The 22,267-nt window shown below is 42.5% G+C and overlaps 1 protein-coding gene across 2 annotated transcripts in view; it reads right to left on the bottom strand.

The window, feature by feature from the left end:
• The window catches only part of FBLN2 (fibulin 2), a 632,659-nt gene that overhangs the window by 245,588 nt on the left and 364,804 nt on the right, over positions 1–22,267 (bottom strand). For both annotated transcript variants that reach the window (XM_086939012.1, XM_086939013.1), the window contains exon 4: positions 7,710–7,839. In XM_086939012.1, coding sequence (XP_086795138.1) covers positions 7,710–7,839 — 130 coding nt within the window. The remainder of the gene's footprint in view (positions 1–7,709; positions 7,840–22,267) is intronic.

Raw genomic sequence — 22,267 nt, 5'->3', positions numbered from 1 at the left:
GCGCGAACTCACGCGAACAGTGCGAGCAGTGCGAGCAAAATCCGCTGCTCGCGGATTTGCGGATTTTGCGGGAAATTCGCAAATCTCGCGGATTGCGGATTTCTCGAAAATCCGCAAAATCCGCGAGCGGAACGGATTTTCCGCCCATGCCTACTACCTTGCTCATTAAGGTGATGGACAACATTGACACCAAACCTGAAGTGCTTTCAGAACAATGGGGCATAATTAAAAGGGTATTGTATCATTTTTTAGGACACTCCTATGGGGCAATGCCCTGCTCCAAATTAACAGAGCGGCGATAAGCCACTTAGCGTGGCTTAAAAGCCGCCATGTAAATATCATTCCTTTTAGCGCAGGTATCTGCATGAACGGGATGTGTAATGGGTGTTGCTTTGGGCGTTCCACCGCAGCACACATTGCTTTTTGACGTTTCCCCAGATTTACAAAGATGTGAAAATCTGAGGCATTGCCAAAAACTAACACCACAGGTAAGCAGGCATTAGATTGGCGCACCGAGGAGAGATACTTTTATTTCTCCTTGCTTTTGGTTTTTCTATGTGTGCTGAATTTTGCAGCACACATAGAAGGAGGAAATTGCCTTTAATGATTGTTTATGTGCAGGAAGGTGCCCCTTGCAGCACATAAAGAATCATCCCTGCAACACAAACATTGTTGCACCATGGTGCAAGGGTGCCTGAGTTGCAGGGATGATTTCCTGCAAAGCAGGCATCCTTGCACAAAGGTGCAAGTATGTCTGTGTTGACACTAGGCAGCTTTTTTCAGTGTCAACTGAAGGAGAAAATCCAGGGGTCTACCGTATTCTTGTGAATATGGCACATTCCTATGTTTTTTAAATGACGCAGCACGTCGCAGCTAAATTGCTTGCAGCACTGATCTGTGTCATTTCTTTGTAAATATGCCACAATATGTTTCACATATTGAGACCTCTCAGACAAGAATGCAGACTTGGGCAACACTTATAATAAAGGAGCTGTTATCCATACAAATTAAGCAAGAACATTTTGAAAATCTGTCTTCTCACACTAATTTGAGACAAATTGGTATTCCAGAGTAAAAAGAGGAGGGTTCAGATCTAATTGAATTTCTTATCATTTTATTTACATGGTCTATTGTCCTGGATGCCCCAGGGGATTAGACTAGTTATTGGGCACAGAGTGTGCCATGACTGGTGCAGTAGGAATGTGTTAAACCCCACACTATTTTAACCAATTTATCAGAAAATATAGTGAAAGAGCTAGTCTTATACAAGGCAATTAAGCTGAAATCTGTGAATGAGCCCAATGAAGAGAGTTTTGCTGGGCACTCAGATGACTGATGTGCTGTTTCCTCCCAGAGGTGGGATCTGGGGCCTAAATTCAAGAAGGGCGGGACACAGGCACAACTCCTCCCAATCAAATGGAGAACTGACATCCCCCTGACATTTAATGAATCATCAAGTAAGAAGACTGCAATTCTACTTGTGGCCTATTTGACACACTCCAGGCAGTGATCGCCATTAACTAAATATACTCAAGAAAGTGTGATCCAGTCGAATCTGAAGTTGAGCCAGCCAAAATGAAAGAAATGGAACACAACCCCTTTATTATATATTCATATAATGTTGATGCATAGGAAATAGAAGTGACTACTTCTCTTTCTTGAAAGTTTATATGGAACAGCACAACATTCTCTAACCTAGCTAGCACAGGTAAACACATTTCAACCTGAATAATGTAATGAACAAAAATGGAATACAAAATACTATTAAAAGCTGTCCATACAACATCTCCAACATTGTGTATAACCACGACAACCTTGAGAAAAGCATGTACACAATACATCTAGTGCAGAAAGAAAGGGGCAAGAGACAGGGGTTTACAGAGAATTGAGGCAAACAATCTCCCATAGGAAATTGTCTAGGCTCAAGAAAATAGCTGTATTAGGCAACAATTATTCCATGGGCCCATGCAGAGCAACATTTTTTTTCAAAACCTGGGTTTTTCAGTTTAGCTATCTCTATCTAACAGAGGGGATCAATAAGGCTAAGAGTCTGGAGACATTCTAGAACATATCACCAAGTAGCAGGAATCAGAATTCTGATTTGTTTTCATAACACAAAAAACAGTTAGGAAGCCCGATGCAGACGTGATATCCAGAATCAGATAATATTTCCTGGCAGTCTATCATGTGTAATCCTTTCAATTTAAATGTACAAAATACACTTAAATATAAATCATTCTTTTTGCTCAAACTGCCATTAATCTTCTTTTATTTCATTGATGATAATTCATGTAATAGCCAGCATTAAATACGTCAGATTTAATGAGAAGCGCATTTTATTGTCCTCCCTACTAGAGGTCCGAGAAAACAAATAACTATTTTAGTTTCCTTGATATTAACGTGCATTCACATTAACCCCTTCACTGCTAGGCCTCCCCCCACCCCCACCTGTGCTACACCTTTTTTTGGTAATTTGGATAGTTTGTGCTTAGGCCCCATTCCTTTTTGTCCACATAAGGTATTCACGCCAAATTTGAGCCCTTTTCTTCTACCATCCTGAGGATTCTAAAGGCACCCAGGCTTTGTTAATTCCCCTGGAGGGGACCGAGAAATTAGTCAAAATACACCTAAAGTTTGTGTTTTTAGGGAAAAATGGGGAAAAAGTGCTGCAGAAGAAGGCGTCTGTTCTTTTTCCCTGTAAATGGTATCAACAAAGGGGTTGTAGTGCTAAAATCACCATCTTCCCAGCCTTCAGGAACAGGCAGACTTTTGTCAGAAAAACAAAATGTTCTACACAGTTTTGGCATTTTACAAGGACATAGCCTATTTTTCGTGCTTTCAACCTCCTTCCAGTTAGTGATAGAAATGTGTGTGAAAGCAATAATGGATCCCGGAAAGCTATTCATTTCTGAAAAGTAGACAAAAGTTAGACTTCTGCAAGGGGGTCATTTGTGTAGAACAGTCAAAATAAAAGCATTTTGAAATTGAGTTTAAAATAACCAGCCAATTGTGCCAACGTTTTCACCTGTAACTTCTTGTAAGTATGGCATATTTTTTAAAGCAATGCACCGTTATATCTGCCGGATACTTCTGGTTGCAGGGACATATAGCACTTCTAGGTTCATTAAGAACCTGAGTTACCCAGAGCCAATAACTGAGCTGCACCCTGCAATAGTTTTTCATTGTGTACTGGGTATATAGCAATTCATTTGGTAAAATATAAATAGTGAAAAATAGGTGTCAAGGAAATCTATGTATTTTCTAAATGGGAACAAAATATTGAGTTTAGAAGCAATGGTTATTTGCACATTTCCAAAATTGTGGGTACCCGTACTAGCATGTGAATTAGATCACATTTTTCAAAATGTCTTCTTTTTTACACATTGTCTTACATTTAGAAAGTCAATTGGTACTAACACTTATTCTACTGTTCTGTGTTTCCCCAAGTCTCTTGATAAAAATGGTACCTCACTTGGGTGGGTAGGCCTAGTGCCTGTGACAGGAAATGGACTAAAACGCAAAGTGGACCCTTCACATTTTTACAGTGAAAAGGGACACTTTTTTTACAATGTGACTTGCTGTAGATGTTGGACCCTCGCTCAGTTGGCACCTAGGGAAACATAGTAGACCTGTACATTTTATGAAAATTAGACACCCAGGGGAATACAGGACTTGTGTGGCTCTCACAAGCTTCTGTTATCCAGAATCCCTTGCAAACCTCAAAGTTTGTCCAAAAATACATTTTCCTCACTTTTCTGTGATGGAAAGTTCTGGACTCTGTGGGGAGCCACAAACTTTCACACACCCAGCAATTGCCCGATTCTGCTGTTAAAAATGGTACCTCACTTGAGCGGGTTGGCCTGCATATTTTAAAAAACTGCACACCCAGGGGAATCCAGGATAGGGTGACGTGTATGGCTCTCATTATTTCTGTTACCCAGAATACCTTGCAAACCTCAAACTTTGCCCAAAAAACGCATTTTCCTCACTTGTCTGTGATGGAAAGTTCTGGATTCTGCGGGGAGTCACAAACTTCCACCACCCACCCAGCATTCCCCCTAGTCTCACGATAAAAGTTGTACCTCACTTGTGTGGATAGGCCTGGTGCCCGTGACACGAAACAGCCCAAAACCCAACGTAGGAACATCACATGTTCCAGTAAAAGTGGGCCGTATTTTCGCAAAGTGCCTCGCTGTGGATTTTAGACCTTAGCTCAGCCGGCATCTAGGGAAACCTAACAAACCTGTACACTTTTAAAAACTATGCACCGATCTACCTCTCCAGGGGGCAGAAGACTGTATAATTTATTCGGGAGTGGATATGGGCGTCGGCATGCCCATTCTGGGCAGCACCCACACCTACATATAAAAAAAGCATAATCCCTGGTGCCTAATGGGCTTTCTGCCCCCCGGAGAGGCAGATAAGGGACTATTGCCCCATTGCACTCCGAAGGGGGGGGCAGAAAGACTGCGGCACATTTATTTGGGGGTGTGGAATTGTGGGCAGCCTTCACCCCTACGTCTAAAAAAAGCCATAATCCCTGATGCCTAGTGGGTTTTCTGCCCAACCCTCCTGGGTGAACAGATCAGGGGCTACTGCTGCTTTCTACCCCTCTATGATGGGGGGAGGAGCAGAAAGACTAAATATGGACAAAATATTTTGGGGGAGCAAAGGCTCTTGCCCATCGAGCCACTCTCCCCTTCCTGGTGCCTAGTGGGTGGATTCTGGCTTGGGGATCGCCCTACTGTCACGATCCCCAAGCTGGGATCCACCAGGGAGGAGTACCATTGAAAAGGGGAGATTCTCCCCTTTCCAATGATACCTCTCCCGCCTGCCTCAGTGCTCAGTGGGCGGCGATAGCCCCCTGAGCACGGAGGCAGTGAAAACTGAATGAGCCGATCGGCTCATTTCAGTTTCGGTTTCACTGAAATGACGTCGGCGGCTCGGCGCGACCTGTGTGCTGATCGTCATTTCAGTGAAAGAATCAGAACAGCCTCGGGATCTGGGGAAGCTCCTTCTCAGCTCCTGAGGCATTTTTTGATTTAAAGGAAATCCTTCTGGTGCCGGCACCAGAGGGATTTCCTGTGTCATGTGTGCGGATGGCAGAGAGCCGTCCGACACACATGAGCACTGTAGCTTCAGATGGCTACCTGCCATCTAACGTATGCAAAGGGTTAATTGGAAACTGTCCTAAAATTGTCTTCTAACGTCTTTCTTCACAGAACATTGGGCATCTTACTCACTCAATAACACTGGGATTAACCTGCATTCAAGATACAAGGACAAAATCTTTTTTAATTCAGAAACTAAATATCTTCTGCAACATATTTTTTAATATAATTGCAAGGAGTTTTTTTGTATCTACAGTAAATAAAATAGTTGCTTCCTCGTTACCTAGTTGAGCTAATTTGAAGTTGAATGATCAATAATCTCCTGAGGGTTGGGTGAAGCCTATCTAAGCTAGATTACTTTTTAAACTACCCATCCACCCAGAGGGTTGAGAATAAGGCCATATAATCCTACAGAATGTTCCCTCCACTCATCAGACATATTCCTTGATAGCAGTAGAATGCGTTGGCTGAAAAATGGTACTGTATACAGGAATGTTTAGTAAATTAACCCATACTACTATGAATACATTCATCTGTTCATTAACTTTACATATTATTATTTCCAAAAAGAAAAATTCCATCTGCAACTCACTCAGTTTTGGCACTGTGGGTGTCCGTTGATGTCTAAATTCATACCTTTGCTACTGTTAGTGAAGTGGTAATCCATCTTTGCCATTGGTTGGTTATCTAAGTGATGCTAGAGGTCTCATGCAGCACAGCTAGCTATGAAGAGGCAGTAAATACAACACCAACAGAAAATGACATACTTTTCCGAAACAACCGACAGAAAGCACCTGATTACATATTGTATGGTGTAGGGTTGCCAACATTACAGGGTCTGGGGTTACCAACTCCCACCAGGAGTTGCACCCCTGCACTGTGCAATTATGAGTTTCCCACCATGCAGACCCTGAATTGTCAGATCCTTTTCCACATGGTTATCCCAAACTCTGAAAACAATGATGCTTCTCTGAGAAGGTGCTAAATGGAGCAGGAGGACAATTAAGCTGAGCTTGGAGATCTTACGGGTGTATTCAGTCTAAGTATGCTGTGGCTGGACTAGGACTAATGTACTACATACTTCTCGTGTCATACATGTTCGGGCAGTGCTTGTGGTGATAGCCACTGTATGGACCTGCACTTGATATCACCTATTGGCATTGCTGCCTGGTAAAATCAGCCACATAGTTCCTGCACTCTGTAATTCTGGGTGTAGGAAAACAGAGGCACTCATAAAAGGTTACAGCTTTCTCCCAGAGTCATACCGAAGGGGAAGATAATGCTCTACTCAATCTGTAATCTGCCCCAACGTATATCAACTTGTAGATTGTGTGTAAACTTTCAAACCACCCCAATTGTTTGTTTTCTATATGCATCTCTACAGAAAGAAGGTATAGAACATTTCTGCGAAATAAATAAAGCAACTATTTGTCTAACATTAATCTCTTTCTCTTTCTCTTAACATTAATGTATGTCGCCAAATCTGATTCCCATGTAATTGCTCAAATTATTTAATTATGTAATTGCTAAAATTATGTATTTTAGGGTCTCTTGCCACATTTCGTCTAAGAAGCTTTAGATGGTGCATAATTGCTTTATACCAATTGATGGAATTTAAAAGGTATAAGAACTCTGGTACTGTGAGCACCTTTATGACAATTACATCCACAGTGATGGGCATTATGAGCTGTGTGATAATTATCTCACCCTTTCAGTTTTTCCCTGATAAATGTCGGTAGTTCAATTTGTCAAAATGTAACGGGGAAAGGGCTTGGAAAAGAAGGCAAATCAGGTGAGTGTCAGTATCTTAACACTGATTCTGCATGTTATGCCCCATTTTCCATGGGAAAATGCAGAATAGGAGATATTTACATATGTGAAAAATACCTCATCCTTGGTAACAGTATTCCACTTGTCGAAAATACACTGCTTGTTGCTTAAAGTGTGAAAAAGATGGTTTCTGGACTGGGGTGTCCGAGTAAGGTCCAGGAGTGCTGGATCTTAGTCATCTGGATCCAAGTCAGATTTTCAGAATATTCACATAAATTTAAAAAAAATCAAACTGAACCCATTTACATGGTGATTGGTTATTTTAAATATCTGTCACGGTTTGGTCCATTGGGACATTTGTTAGCCCAACCTTATTTAATTCATAGCTGCTACAATTTGGACACAATGTACTGATCATAAGTATTACAACCTTGGTGATTTTACCCTTTACTTCTCATACTACAACCTAATAGAAAACATTTTTTAAATGTGGGCTCTGATTGACCCTCACTGTATTCTTGTTTGTTTTCAAGAGGTCTTTTTCCAAAAGCCTCTTAAATTGGATAAAACACGTCAACAGTATTGAAAATGAAACATTGTAGAAATGAAAGTCCAACAACAGTTTATGCCAAAAACTGCACTTCAATTGAAAGTAAAAAAGATAGTTTTACTGAAGGCAAAAATGCATACAGTTACAGTTCATGACTACAAAAGTGACATAACATACATTTAGTTAAAAAAAAAGGCAAAAGAATAAAAACAGAAATTATGGAAACTTCCTTCAAATACAGAACAATACGATTTGTTAAACAAGTAGAATGGTCTTACCTTATAATAAGATCCTCCACACGTGTCAGTGTCATCAGTCACACAAAAATCACCTTCTTTGGCTGCGATCATGCCTGCCACACAGCTGTTTTCTTTTAAGTCGGCTACACAGCAATGATTCTGAGCAATTCTGCAATGGAAAAATAGGACCAGGCATCAGCTGAGAGATATGCCATAGTGCTCACTGGTTACAGATGCAGGGTTACCAAATATACGAACAAATATGCATCGAATACATAAATCTGCAGGCATAATGTACAGATTACACACATTTTTCACAATGGAAAAATTGAATGATAATGTGAATGTAGTCCAGATCATCTGAAGCACTGCCGAATGTAGCACAGGAAGCAAGAGGTTTCCAAATACACCAAATATCGATTAGGGTCAATGTGAATTAGCCTCAGGGTGTTCTTTAACTGACTAGAGATACATCTGCTAATATTATGTATGTTAGTATGTATGTTTACAAAGATGTAAACTATCCATCTATGTATTACAATGTTTTTTATAATGTTCCCGCTGGATTCCTAGCACTGAGCTCCAAATAAAGAAAATACTTAAGTGAAAAAATTATTTAAAGGATGTCTTAATGGCCAAAGGAAACACGTAAATGTATAGTTAGCTCCAAATTTCAATGCATGAACTCTGGGAGAAAAAGAGAGCCTCCCAGAATATCAATAGCTTGGCACCACAACCAAAAATATCTTTCCAAACTTACGATTTCATAAAAAATCTGATATTCAGTCAATGTACCAGTGGCTGAGCACATATCCCATGTTTACCAATAGTGGGTAATCCTACTGTGAAAGATAACTTACCAGTGTGGTATGAAACTTAATAAATAATGTTTACATTTTAAAATACTGTTGCATAATTAATTAGTGGAACGTTCGATTATAATAAAATATTGAATCAATCAATCAAACCAGAGTTGTAAAGCTCGGCTAATCACCCGTGAGGGTATCCAGGTGCTATGGATCGTTCTGCGGGGGCTCAGGCCTACAGCCAGGTCTTGAGTCCTTGCCTGAATGCCAGCAGCAAGGGTGTGGTCCAGGGTTGAAGAGGGAGGTAGTTCCAGGCCCTGGCCCATGAGGTACGAGAAGGAGCGATCTCTGCTGTGGCTTTGACGTATGTGAAGGGTGTGAGCAAGGTGAAGGGAGGCGGAGTGCATGTGTCTGAAGGGTTGGTGGTAGTTGAGGCGGTGGTTGATGTGTGCTGTGTTCCTTGGTTGTGCAAGGCTTTGCAGGTGTGGATCAGCATCTTGAAGTGATATCTCTTCTGAATGGGGTGCCCCTGGAGCTTCCTGAGGTGGGGGATGATGTGGATCCACTTGGGGAGGTTTAGGATCAGTCTGGCCTGTATGGTCTGTTGTCTCTTCAGGAGGTGCAAGTTGATTTCTGCGTAGATTACATTGCCAAAGTCCAGCCTGCTGATGACCTGGGCTCGGATGATGGTACATCTGGTGTTGACCAGGAGCCATCTGAAAATCTTGCAGAGCATGCGACGAGTGAGGAAGTAGGATTCTCTGGGTTCTTCTGGTGAGGAAGCAAGCGATCCACCTGAGGGCATCTCCATGAATTTCAATGTGGCGAAGTCTTTTGATGAGGGTATGCTGGGATACGGTGTTGAAGGCCACTGAGCGTTCGAGGTGTATCAGGGCTGCTGTTTCCCCTAGGTCCAAGAGGGTTCTTATGTCATCTCTGGTGGTGATGAGGGTGGTTTAGGTGCTGTGGTTGGTGTGGAATCCAGAGTGGGAGATGTCCAGGAGGTTGTTGTTCTCCAGGGGTCTCGTGAGTTGGCGGTTAATGACTTTCATGAGCACCTTGAAGGGGAAGAGGAGAAGAGAGATAGGGTGGAAGTTCTTGGCTTCCTTCTGGTCGGCGGATGGCTTCTTGAGAAAGGGCTTGACCTCAGCATGTTTCCATTCGTTGGGGAAGATGACCGTAGTGATGGATGCATTGAAGACAGTAGTGAGTTCTTTTTTTCATGTTTTGTTCCTAAGGTTGAAAATGTGGTGGCAATAGGGGTCCGTTGGTGCTCTTGAGAGGACGGAGTTCACAATGTCGGTGGTGTTTTGAGTGGTGAGCTCGTCCCAGGTGGTTAGTGTCAAGCGTATCTGTTCAAAGAATTCCACAGGAGGAGAAGCTGAACCCAGTGTCCATCCTTCAGTATATACACTGATGAGGGGAAAGGGGAAGTAGATAGAGAAACAAGAAAGACTGCCTTGTAGAGGATGATATCACTGTCATTCTTGGATTTTCAATCTTTTCCTCTTATTTTTGGGTTATGCTTTATTCAGCACCTGCAGTTTTAAGTGTAATATTCACATGAACATTTCCTATATATATATTTATCATTTCAAACTCATTACACCACATAACATGTATCATATATAGATATATACATTTGCCTAATATACACAAAAATTGCAAGGTTTGAGCCACTCTCTCACCAGTAATAATCGCCGCTAGTTCTTGTAAAGAAAATGGTTGAAGTTGACACTTGTGACTGATTTTATGCACATGAAAGTCTTAAAAAAATGTTGAACAATTTCAATTATTGTTCAAATGGGTTCCAGCATATAAAACAAGTTTCCAATAGAATGGAAACTTTTTGTAAGAGATCTAAATGATATACAATGGAAGAGATTGTCCTTGTTTCTCATAGCTTCAGATGAGTTTAGCTAAATTTCTCCATCAGCAATATTGCTTCTGGTATTTTTTGGCTGATACCTCCATTGTTTTTAAAGATGAAATGGAGAGAATGCCTTACCAGATGGTCAGCTGAGATACTACTCTTCTGTGGTAAAAACGAATACATAGCCAACCTGTATGAGAGGAAGACTGAGACACTACTCCTTTCACAATTCATGAGTTTCTGTCAGGATTTGCTGCAACGTAAATTCACAAGATTTCTGTTCAGATGCAGAGTGGAGATATTAATCTGCATGCGCTTCACAAGCGCTGAAAATGGAACACTACTTTTTCCTTGAGTCTCTGTCAAATTCTCCTTATGAGAGAGGCGCAAAGAAGAGACACTCCCTGTGGCTCAAAAAGATATAGTTGAAGTGTGATGTTTCCTAGCTAAAAGTGCGTGTTGAGGATATCTGAACAGTGCATGCACTCAGAACTGAATGCTGACCTCGTTTTCACATCAGACGTCCACCATTTTCTTGAACCAATTCTGGTGGAGACTGACAGCAAGTGCAAAATAGAGTCTAAACATAACTTTGTAAATGACTGTGTGAGTTTCCAATGTGTGTATTTTTGTTCTCTTTTCAGTCTGAAGCCTTTCTTTGATTGTGATGCAGAAACACTAACTTCCACTACCATGCTCCAGACAGTTAGCAGGTGGTCGGGATTTGGTTCTGTGGGAGCAATGAGGATTGGGATGTCAGCCATGATAGGTTGGAGTGTGCAGCTCTTGTAGATGTTGTAGATCTTTTTGTGGATGAATTCTGCCAGGGTGTTGATGTTTTTGGAGGCTAAGGGGTTGGGGATCTCTCTGACAATGTTGAATAGTTATTTACTGCAGTTAGCGCTTGCCTTGAAGTGGTTGGCAAAGGAACTCCTCTTTGTCTTATTTAGGAGTTAATAGTATTGGTTGAGTGATGTTTTGTAGGCAGTTCAGTCTGTGGAGTTCTTGCTGGGGAGCCACCTTCTCTCTAGTTGCTTGCAGTCGTGCTTAGAGGTTATTAGTTCGCAGTGTACCAGCTGGCCTGCTTGGAGAGTCTCTGGTTTTGCATGCTTGATGTGGGTGACTCTGTCAGCACAATTGGTGATCCAGGAGAAGTTCATGACAGCCTGTTCCAGGTTGATAGAGGTCTTTAACACACAAAACTACTTGAGGTTATTTAGTGTCGCTGTCACCCATTAGTAATTAGGACTTCTTTTGGAGAGGGTCATCAAAAGATTTTTGAGAGGTCATCTCACCCTTAACTTATCAAGGCATGCTTCATCATTTGACGACCTATCACACTGGAGTAACAACAGTGCCACCCCACAGACTCAACTGAGGGCAGCTATTCATAACCCTGGGAGTTCTTAGGCATCTGTTGTCCAGACAAAGTCTAGGGTCATGTTGATTTGGTAGGAAAATAAGTTGTTAAAAATACCTAGAGGTATACTCAAAACCTACTTTAATGAAGAGTACTTCTGGAATCGTTAAAAAATCGATTGTTGGGTTATAGCGCAAAAACCAATGAATCACTTAACCCCATGTTAATTATTTTGTTCCCAACATGTTTCGACCCCTATGATAGCCTAAAAGGTCTTAGGTCTTCTTCAGGGGAAAATAATTATAGTTAGTGATGTAGACACATTGTGCATGCAGGTAAAATACTCAACCCCTGCCAGTTACCTCGTGCTGTTTGCATCATCTGAGGTATGCTATTCTACATGCTTTATGGTATATTGTGGGTTGCACAGCCTCCATAGTCTTCATAGTCACACATTCATCATAAAGTCAGTGCTTCCACTATACCTACAGGTGCCACCTTCAATGCTGTATTGATAGAGGTGTCTGGATAGCAGGAGTTGAGGGCGTCAGTCCATTGGTTTTCTCACATTTTGTTCCAGCTTTGTTGAGTGGTGCAGGGCTGTCTGGTGCTGGGTGTCCATGAAAAGATGAAATGTACGTGGTCTGTCCAGGTGAGTTTGGTGATGTCGTTGTGCTTAACTCTGTTGCTGGCTATGAAAATGGGGTCAAGTGTGTGTCCCGCAATGTGAGACAGAGGGTGTTCATGCGTTGGAGGAGTTTGGCGGTGTTTGTGCTGTCTGGGTCCTCAAGGTGGAAATTGAGGTCTCTGAGTAAGATGTAAAGTCTGGAGTCAATTGCGAGCGGGGTGAGGAAATCTGGGATGGCGTGGAGAAGTTGGGTCAGGGTCCTTAGGGTCTGTAGGCGAGCATGCCTCAGATGGTGGTTTTGGCACCAGTGAAGAGTTGGAAGTTGAGGTGCTCCTTGATCGGGGTGGCGTCATCTGTGGTGGTGGTGCAGTGGATAGTTTCTTTGTGGATGATAGCGATCTCACCTCCAAGTTTGCTGACGCAGTCTTGATGTGTTATCTTGTAGCTGACATGTGTGGCTAAGGCCATTGGAGGGCGTATGCGGGTTGATCCAGATTTCAGTGAGGAAGATGATGTCAGGGTGAGAAAGGCAGTGGTGTCCCAGATATCGGTGATGTGTTTGCAGAGAGATTGTGCATTGAGCATGAGGCAGTGGAGATGTTCTGGAGCAGTAGTGCTGGTTGCTGTATGCGCAAGTGATCCAGAGTTGCAGGCAGAGAGGCAGTGCCCGGAGGCAAAAGGTCCTACAGTAAGTAGACCGAGGCGAGGTACAGCAGCAGTGGTTGCTGTGATGTCCTGGGTCCATATCTTTGAGCTCTTAGGCAGTGCAGCTTCGAGTGGCGGGAGCACCAGGGTTCATGGTACTGGGCGCAGTCCAGGCATAGATGGGTGAAGACGGACTTACCTTTGGTGTGCCTGCGGCACGTGGTCTCCATTAAGTAGTTTCTCGGAGGAGGAATGGGTGCTGGGAGGTGGGAGTGGGTGGGAAAAAAAGAATGGCGAAACACTGGGAAAAAGCGAGAGGAGGTGATGGGGCATGGGAAAAGAATACAGAGTACAGAAAGGAAAAATAATCGGAGAAACAGCAATGAGGTGCAGAGATAAGCAAACTGACGCGATACAACACAGAGGCTATGAAAACAAGGTATTGGCTATATGGGAGGAAAAATCAGCATAATGGGATAAAATGTAACAGCCTGAGAACAATACAATACAATGTAGTCAATTACAGTAAATGGCTATGCAGTCAAACCGTTAGCTCCAGCAGAGTGTACAATGCAGGAAAACATGCAGCTGGGGGCGAGCGAGTGACATTCAGCTAGGGGAGCTGCTCCAAGGACCAGCTCAATGGAGTCGCGCTGCGCCCTCCATTAAATAGGTCCTGGAAGGAGGTAGTGGTGCTGGGAGGTGGGAAGTGGGATGGAAAAGATCAGCAAAACAGCAGGAAAAAGTGAGCAGAGGCATGGGAGTGACAGGAACAGAATACAGAGCACAGAAAGGAAAAATAATCGGAGAAACAGCAATGAGGGGCAGAAATAAGCAACTAACGAGATAGAACACAAAAGCTATGAAAACAAGTTATTTGCTATATGGGAGGGAATACAGCAGAAGGGGATACAATGTTACAGCATGAGAACAATAAAATACAATGTAGTCAATTACAGTAAAAGGTTATACAGTCAAAAATTACATTAGCTTAAGTATTGTGTACAATGCAGGAAAACAAGTGGATGGAGGCGAGCGAGCGACAAACAGCGGGGGGAAGTCCCAAGAAGACCTGATCAATGGGGTCGCGCTGGAGTCTCCATTAAGTAGGTCCTGGGAGGAGGGAGGGGTGCTGGTAGGTGAAGAATCAGCGAAATACCAGGAAAACGCGAGTGGCGGGAAGAAAATACGGAGTACAGAAAGGAAAAATAATCGGAGAAAAAGCAATGAGGGGCAGAGATAAGCAAACTAACGAGATACAACTCAGAAGCTATGAAAAAAAGTTACTGGCTATACAGGAGGACATTTAGCAGAATGGGATACAATGTTACAGGATGAGTACGAAAAGATATTGTGTAGTCAATTACAGTAAAAGGCAATGCAGTCAAAATTATACTGTTAGCTTTAGTAGAGTGTACAATGCAGGAAAACAGGCAGCTGGGGACGAGCGACACACAGCGGGGGAGCTACCATGAAGACCTGTTCCTTAATGGATAAATAACTCCCTGCCATACTTTATAAGCATATTGCAAGTCCCAGAGGAGAGCTATCACCATATAGAGGAACGAGGCTGAAGGCTGAGTTCTTTTATAAGGTTATGGAACACCCGAGGTGACTTGCCATATCCTTATCATGTATGTCACGGGACAATTTATTCCATATAATACATGGTCAAGCCATAACCTTTCTTACACACCACTTAAAACCTTGGTGTGCAGCTCCTTCATTTGAAAGAGAGAGAATGTTTTCAAATGTGAAGAATAAAAATAGAACCAAAATTAAATATGTCAAAAACCTGTTAGATATTTGTTTCAATAAGATGTTAGAAACAGTTCAATACTAGTCAGTTTAAAAAAGTAAAAGCTGCAGTCTCAGAATGTGTAAAAACATGCACACAGATTCGAACTTTTTTATATCTATCTAAGGATTACAAAAAATAATCTTGTTCATTCTGCTTGTCACTGTAAAATAGAAAAAGAGAGCAGAAGAAAGAAAAGCAATGTTTCATTTTGGTTGCTTTAAACAACTGCTCCATGTCCCAACCTGCCTTTCATCTCAGCTGCTGGGGCTGGCGGCAGGCACTGTGACGTCAGAACTCAATTACAATAGCTTATTACAGTTGGATTCTGACACCTTTCCTTTGTAATTCGCGACTCAGTGCATCACAAGTCACTGTTTATAAAGAAATAAGAGACAGGCGTTTATGAAGGGTTTGAAGAATACCATGCATTATAAGGTGATATAAAGCTAGCTGGAGTGTTCTGGACTAGATCTCTCAACACAATGGTGGCCAGAACAGTTGAAACCTGCTCTTCACGTACAGAGTTTCCTGAGAATCCTAACTTGGAGCAAGTATGTTGTTGAAAGTTCTTTAACCAGCCACTCCTATGCAACGCACAAATTATTGGTAAATCCTGCATTCTAATCCCAGAAATAGGTTTAGGACAAGAACCCATCGGATTAGGTCAGAATGTGGGACTCACAAATCCTTCACTCCCTCCCACCACGTTGGTCTCAGTCTTATCTGAGTTGTATTTAAGCCAATTGCAGCTCAGTCAGGCAGCAATCACCACCATGCACTACTGAAATCATGCAACTACTGCATCTTGAGGATCTTCCATTTTCAGAAGAACCTGGGTATCATTCGCAAACGTGTGGCAAAGGAAGGGCATTGTAAGAGGTTTGACATAGAGGCTGAACATGATGGGGAAGAGTAGTAAGTCCTAGGACACCCTGCATACCAGCAGCTAAGAATGGCAGTGGTACCTTAGGACATCTTTTTTGAGAAAGAAAGAAAACCAAGTAATTAAGTTCTCGTGTTTGCAATCTTCTTACAGGGGACCGAGATAAGGATGTTTTAGTCAATGATGATCTTACCCAAAGGTGACGTAATATCATGGCAGTGACACCACTGATATTGGTCTCATCTCCAACCCCAAAACAAGCACTTTTTGAAACCATCAACTGCACCTAAAATATCCTGAAACTCATTTAAACTACCAGCGGTTTCAGTGTAGTCTTAGAACTGTCATATTCTTTCTGAAGGCTGGTTAGAGCAAGAAAGTCCAAGATAGGCCTGGAAATAGAAGCCACCAAGGGGTTCAATGAAAAATAAAATCTCACAGGACTTCATTTAAAGCGAGACCATATCAAACCTATCTAATTGGAAAAATGTCGGACAGAAATCCCGATATGATATATGCTCGTTTAATTTATGCAACTCATTTAAAAAGATGGTAAAAACTAGGCCTGGGATATGTGATGATGCATAATATTATACTATAATCATATATACAGGAGACAATACAAAGCAAGTACTGCAATAGTAATCACTATACAATAGTTAATTGTAGAAAGTAGTCCAAAATCTGAAAATAAATACACATTTACAATGTGGAGTTACAGTTGTACACATGAATTAGCATCAGTTATTTGTTTGAAATAATATTGATGCCACCAATGAATGAACACCAATAAATGGATGCAAGTTAAAAACAAGAAATATTGACAAATTGTGCAGGCAAGGACGACTGGCTCAAAATAGTTGTGTAAGACAGTCTAGAGAAGTTACAGGTTCTATTGGGAGTAACTAACCAAATGTATACTAGAGGCGCGGTTCTTCAAGAGTGAATGCAATGGCACCTTTCAGCCCAGAAGAAAGAACAAGAGGGGTCAGAGAGATCCTTAATGATGATAAAGGACCAACAAGCAGTTGAGTCAATATCATCATGCATACTAGATGATGTGAGTCTGGCAGTACACATCCCTTTAAGGTGGAGCACAAGGTTTGTTCACTGCTATTAGGTCAAAAGTATGGAAAAGGTGAATTATCAGTAGCATGGCACCTGTAGCTGCCTTTCTCCTCAGCGAAACGTCTCTTTCTAAGACATTTGACCACATTTGGTACTTTTTTTTTCTTAAATAAATTCTAAGACAGTACTTTGAATGGGCAGGTCGTGCCAGGTACTGAGCACCTGCACTTCAATGATTTTAATTGCGTGCCTCAGCAGGGAGGCAATGCTTTTAAGGGGAGAGTACCTGCCCTTCTCGTTAGCTAACACACTCAGAGACAGTGAGTACCTGCACTTCTCGTTAGCTAACACACTCAGAGACAGTGAGTACCTGCACTTCTCGTTAGCTAACACACTCAGAGACAGTGAGTACCTGCACTTCTCTTTAGCTAACACACTCTGAGACAGTAAGTACCTGCACTTCTCTTTAGCTAACACACTCGGAGACAGTGAGTACCTGCACTTCTCTTTAGCTAACACACTCTGCGACAGTGAGTACCTTCACTTCTCTTTAGCTAACACACTCTGAGACAGTGAGTACCTGCACTTCTCCTTAGCTAACACACTCTGAGACAGTGAGTACTTGCACTTCTCTTTAGCTAACACACTCTGAGACAGCGAGTACCTGCACTTCTATATTTCTATTTCAAGCACTGTCTAAAGAGGATGACAACACCCCACGGAAGGCTCTTGCAACTGTAAGCATCACTGATAGCAGGGGCACAGCTATCAAAAGGGCAGCAGGTGCAGTGGCTCACAGCATCCCTAACACAGATGCACTTTACTCCCAATTCAGGAAGAGGGGTACTGTTTTCCTTGCTTGAAATACAGTAAAATACACGCTTGCTACGCCTTTAGGAGGTTAATAAAGGCAAAGGGGTATAAAGAATAATGTGCCATTCGAAGGTTAAGAAAGGCTGAAAACCTGAATTTTCATTTTTGGGATGATTTACAGAATCTCCCGAGCTGCATTTGTAGCAGGGTCAGAAAGCCCAGCAATGAAATATGCAACCCAGAGCAGAAGATGTACTGGATTTAACAGGAATGCATGCATCAGGTTCAAGATCTTTGAAATGGTTGGCAATAGCATCAAACAGAGCTTGCCATCAAATGTTTGTTTGGAATGAGAAGCAGATGAGGGTCCCCACAGCTGACGATAAAGCGACTGCTCGTAACTTTGCCCAAAGTTCACACTGTTCTTGCTAACAAAGACGCTTTAACAGTTCTAAGAACATCTCCAAGAAGCATTTTACTGCACATTTTCATAGTAGTGTATTTATCATTAAAGGCTTACACGCAGAGCTATTCAGGATTTATTCCCATGCCCAACTACTTGATGAAACTAAGTTCTCCCTGAGTGTTTTATATTAATTCTGGTACCCTGTAAAGAGGTACACTGCGGTTTTGGCTGGATCATCACCATATAAATATGTATAATAAATGCATCTATTCAGAGATGTTGCACCACAGTATAGGAGACTAGTCTGAATCCAGCCATTCATAGACTCATCCTTACAACTTAAACATCTACCTTCGAATCTCACACCCAATAGACTTAAATAATGGTAGCCATTAACTAAACATGTGAGCTAACAGGCAGTGCCCAAAGACTCTGCAGGCATCTAAGAACATTGCAACCTTTCCGGGGTGATGCGATTAGGGAGCATCATTGCTCAGCCAGACTCCAGTGAGCCAACCAGTTGGCTTCTAGGGAAAAGAACCAAACCTTGTCATGCCTGCTTTTAAGGCTTTGTATTATCTACGTTCAGTAAAAGATACAGCGCTTTTGCAGACAGTGTTAAATTCAGAATCAGTGCCGTACTGAGGAACCAAAGCAACTCATGTAAGAATGCCCAAACCAGCCCTGCTCCCTTCGTCTCCTCGCACAATCATTTGCTTTCCATCAAGCCATGCTCTCACTTTCCTTCTAGCCTCTCTCTCTTCTCCCTCTCTGATCGCTTTCTCTCTACCTTCCCATCTCTCTCCTCTTTTTCTCTCTCTTGAAGTCTTCCCATGCTTGGGGGAGGCTTCGGGGAGCTGGGGAAAGTGACAGAGGCACTAGGAGTGGCCATCTACCCTAAAAATCATCCTTCCAGGGCTCCAGTCCACTGGGGAAATGACTGGTAGAATCAAAGGCCTGTCCAGCCCTGTTCAGGAGCCAATCCATGGTCTCCCCGTGGCTACCTTCTCATCCCATCCTCGTCGCCAAAATGTTGTAAATAGAGTTAAGTAGGCAGCAAGACACGTCTTCAGGTATTAAGATACATTTATTAAGTTACAAGATAAGAGAAGACAGGAGAGCAGTAAAACCCCACAGCTGACCAGACCAACTGCCAGGGCTGGAATCCTCAACACCACAGATAGAACACACATAGGTAACATGGGAGATAGAGAAGGTAGGAACACTAAGAAAGGACTACAGACACCAGGTAGTCATTTTGATGTAAGAATAAATATACAACACAACCCAACCAAGGTTCTGAAGACTTACCAATTGACCCGATGTTTAAGGTCCATCCAGATCAGCCTCCTGGCCTTTCAGGCATCCTGGTACAAAACATTTGACATAATGTTCTTTCATATCATGGACTCTGCTCTCTTGAAAGTCTTCCGGCCACATGCGAACTTGAGGAAGTCAAAGACCGGCCCTGACTCTCACTACAAATGGTACTTGTGGATCCTTGGTGGGCGCGACCACTCTAAAGGTTCAATTTCGTCTCATCAGGGCAGTAAATTGTATTTAACTCTGGCATGGGCCTACAGGATTGGACATCTCAATTTTGTCTTTTGAATTTGCAGAACCGCCCTGTCACCTCTTCAAAAAGTGATATGGATTGGCTGAAATTCAATCAATTAATAGTTTACTGTATGATTACTTAAAATCTTTACAATGCTATTCAGAATGCCAACCCACGGTAAAATATTTAATGAAAATCACTTTAGGCATAAAACATGGTGTCACCATAAGGAGATAGCAAGTCAAAGTTCCAAAGTGCCACATGCATTGGATCAGATTAAAAGCAAGAGCGAACATAAGAACTATACGAAATACGGAGACACTGAATTATGCTCTCAAACATCTCAATTAAAAAAAGAAAAACATAAAGGGTGGGTGACCACATAGTCTAGAAGTAACATAAGTAACACTGCATCCCTACGAGTTAAAAACACAGCAGAAAACAGTACAAATGAGAATGGCTTTTAAAGTGCAAGGTGCCAAGTTATCAGAAAATATTGAATGCCTCAAGTTAGTGAAGTCTCCAGACAGAGACCAGCAGCATATGGAGCAAAGGTGCAAATACGGTGCAGATTCGACACCGTTTCAAGACAGGCACATTTTTCAAAGTGCAAGGTGCCAAGTAGTCAAGCCATAAGGAATTACTCTCTACAGTGAAACCATGAGCAAGATGTAAAACATATGTGCCAGCAAAGTTTATAAACATGCAACTCTTAAAGTGTGAGATGCCAAGATGTCAAGATCTGACGAGCCTATAGACTCGCTGCTCCGTGCTTATGTTCGTGCTTGATGCTATCAGAGGGATGGACCGGGGAGTGGGCAAGCGAATCACAGTAGCCTTCCAGCTATGGCAAAATCTTGCTAATCCATGTTAGTTCCATCAAGACATCAGATGACACAAATGTAAAATACTGCCTCTTTGCATGTTCCTACGCCCTGCTGCAGGAAAAGTGGGCTTAGGTAAACGCACCTCTGAGGGAGCAGTATTAGGCAGCAACGTGACGTGATATGTGTGAAACGGATTCTAGAGAAAGAATATGAGCACAGTCTGCACTGCCTATGTCCCGGTAAGTTGCCCTTCCAGAGTTCCTTGTATTCCCATACCGGCAATGTCAAGAGGTGGCCAGGAAAATGTTCTTTAGGGTTTGTCTTCCCAAGGCTGCTTTCATATATGGCTGGCAGGCAGTATCTTCATCTGAAACGCTCCTCAGATGTTTCTGATTTTGTTAATATCTTGTTCCCTTGATATGTAAATGTAAATGTACAGGAATTTATATAGCGCAAATCACCGAGCGGTTTCTAAGCGCTTGCTTAGGGAACCCGTCCTGGTATTCCCCTGTGAGATAACCCCAGCAGGGCATCCGCAAGGTGAAAGCCAGGCATCCCGCCGCGAGGGGCCGTTGTGGAGATTAAGCAAGCTATTGCCCAGAGTCGCAGAGTGTGAACCCGTGAATTGAGTAGGCACCGGAGCAAGAATTGTCGAGTCCATGGACATTTTACGACTTGCCCTGTTCTTTTAAAGTCCTCTTTAGGTGCCGTACTATTACAAGTGGGTCATTTAGACACTCTGTGGTCAAATTCAGTGTGTCTATCCCATTGCCAAGGTACCTTGTCCAGTACCTCTTTTTGTCTTGGAATATCACACGCAAGGCACCTTTCATTGAGTCCGTATTTGCTCTGGCCATTTGATGGCAGTTTTTATTAAATCCCTTTCACATTCAATATTTATTTTTGCTCATCCAAACTCTAAGCGAATAAGAGTGGCTCTAGTAGTTTTGGGGAGACTAAATATTTTCCTGTATGCAGCTGTACGGCAGCACTCTAATGTCTCTATAAGCATGCCAGGAAATGCGAGAAGCCCATAGCTTAGGGTGGGTAATAATTTCACCCTCGTTACTGTTCAGATTCCCCTCAGTCATAGGCATACGCGGTCGGTAGTGGGAGTACCTGCCGGGCGGTGACGTGGGGAGGGGGAGGGGCAAGGGCAGGGTGGGGGGTGGTAATCTATGGATTACAGAGCTTTACAGGTAAGAAAACATATAAATAAATAAAACGAATTTCCTTGCGTGCACTTCATCGCATTTGGGGATGCAGTGAACACAACGAAATTCGTTTTATTTATTTATATCTTTACTTGCCTGTAAAGCTCCGTAATCCATAGATAACTACTCCCCACTCTGCCTCCCCCCCCTCGTCCCTGCCCGGCAGGTACTCCCACTACCTACTGCGGCTGGTCATAGGGCTCTGTAGGTTGTAATGCAGTTTGGTTAAAGCAAACGTAGTTTTGGCTGCTTTTTCTTCCAGGGCCTTTGAGTGCAGGAAGGAGTTGCCAGTGCTCGTAACCAGATGCCAAAATAATTGCATTTGCACGTGGTACATAAAAATGGCCCAGCTGCCATTCCAGCTGATGTTTCTTGGCTCTATTGACCAAAAAGCAGGACTTTTGTTTTTGGAGCGTTTGTAAGCCGGGCGTTCTTAGTGTTATACGAATGTCGTATGCCCAAGGTCCGTTTCATCCCAATTTGTGTGTGATCCAATAGCACCAAGTCATCCGCTTACTGAATGATAGGTAATTTGGTGTATCCTAGCTTAGGTGGAAAAATATTTACTCATTTGCGAGATCTATCCCTTATATAGACTTGGTCAAACATGTTTGTAAAGCGCTGATGTGAAAGGTCACATCCAATGATGTCATTGTCCTATTTGGCATTTTTGAAACGTCAGAAATCCTATTTCTGGACCTGGAATGTTGGCATG

The sequence above is a fragment of the Lissotriton vulgaris genome, chromosome 9, assembly GCF_964263255.1.
Source record: "Lissotriton vulgaris chromosome 9, aLisVul1.2, whole genome shotgun sequence".
Classification (NCBI taxonomy): Eukaryota; Metazoa; Chordata; class Amphibia; order Caudata; family Salamandridae; genus Lissotriton; species Lissotriton vulgaris.
The sequence above is the reverse complement of the archived record's forward strand: the minus strand, read 5'-3'. Positions and strand labels throughout refer to the sequence as shown.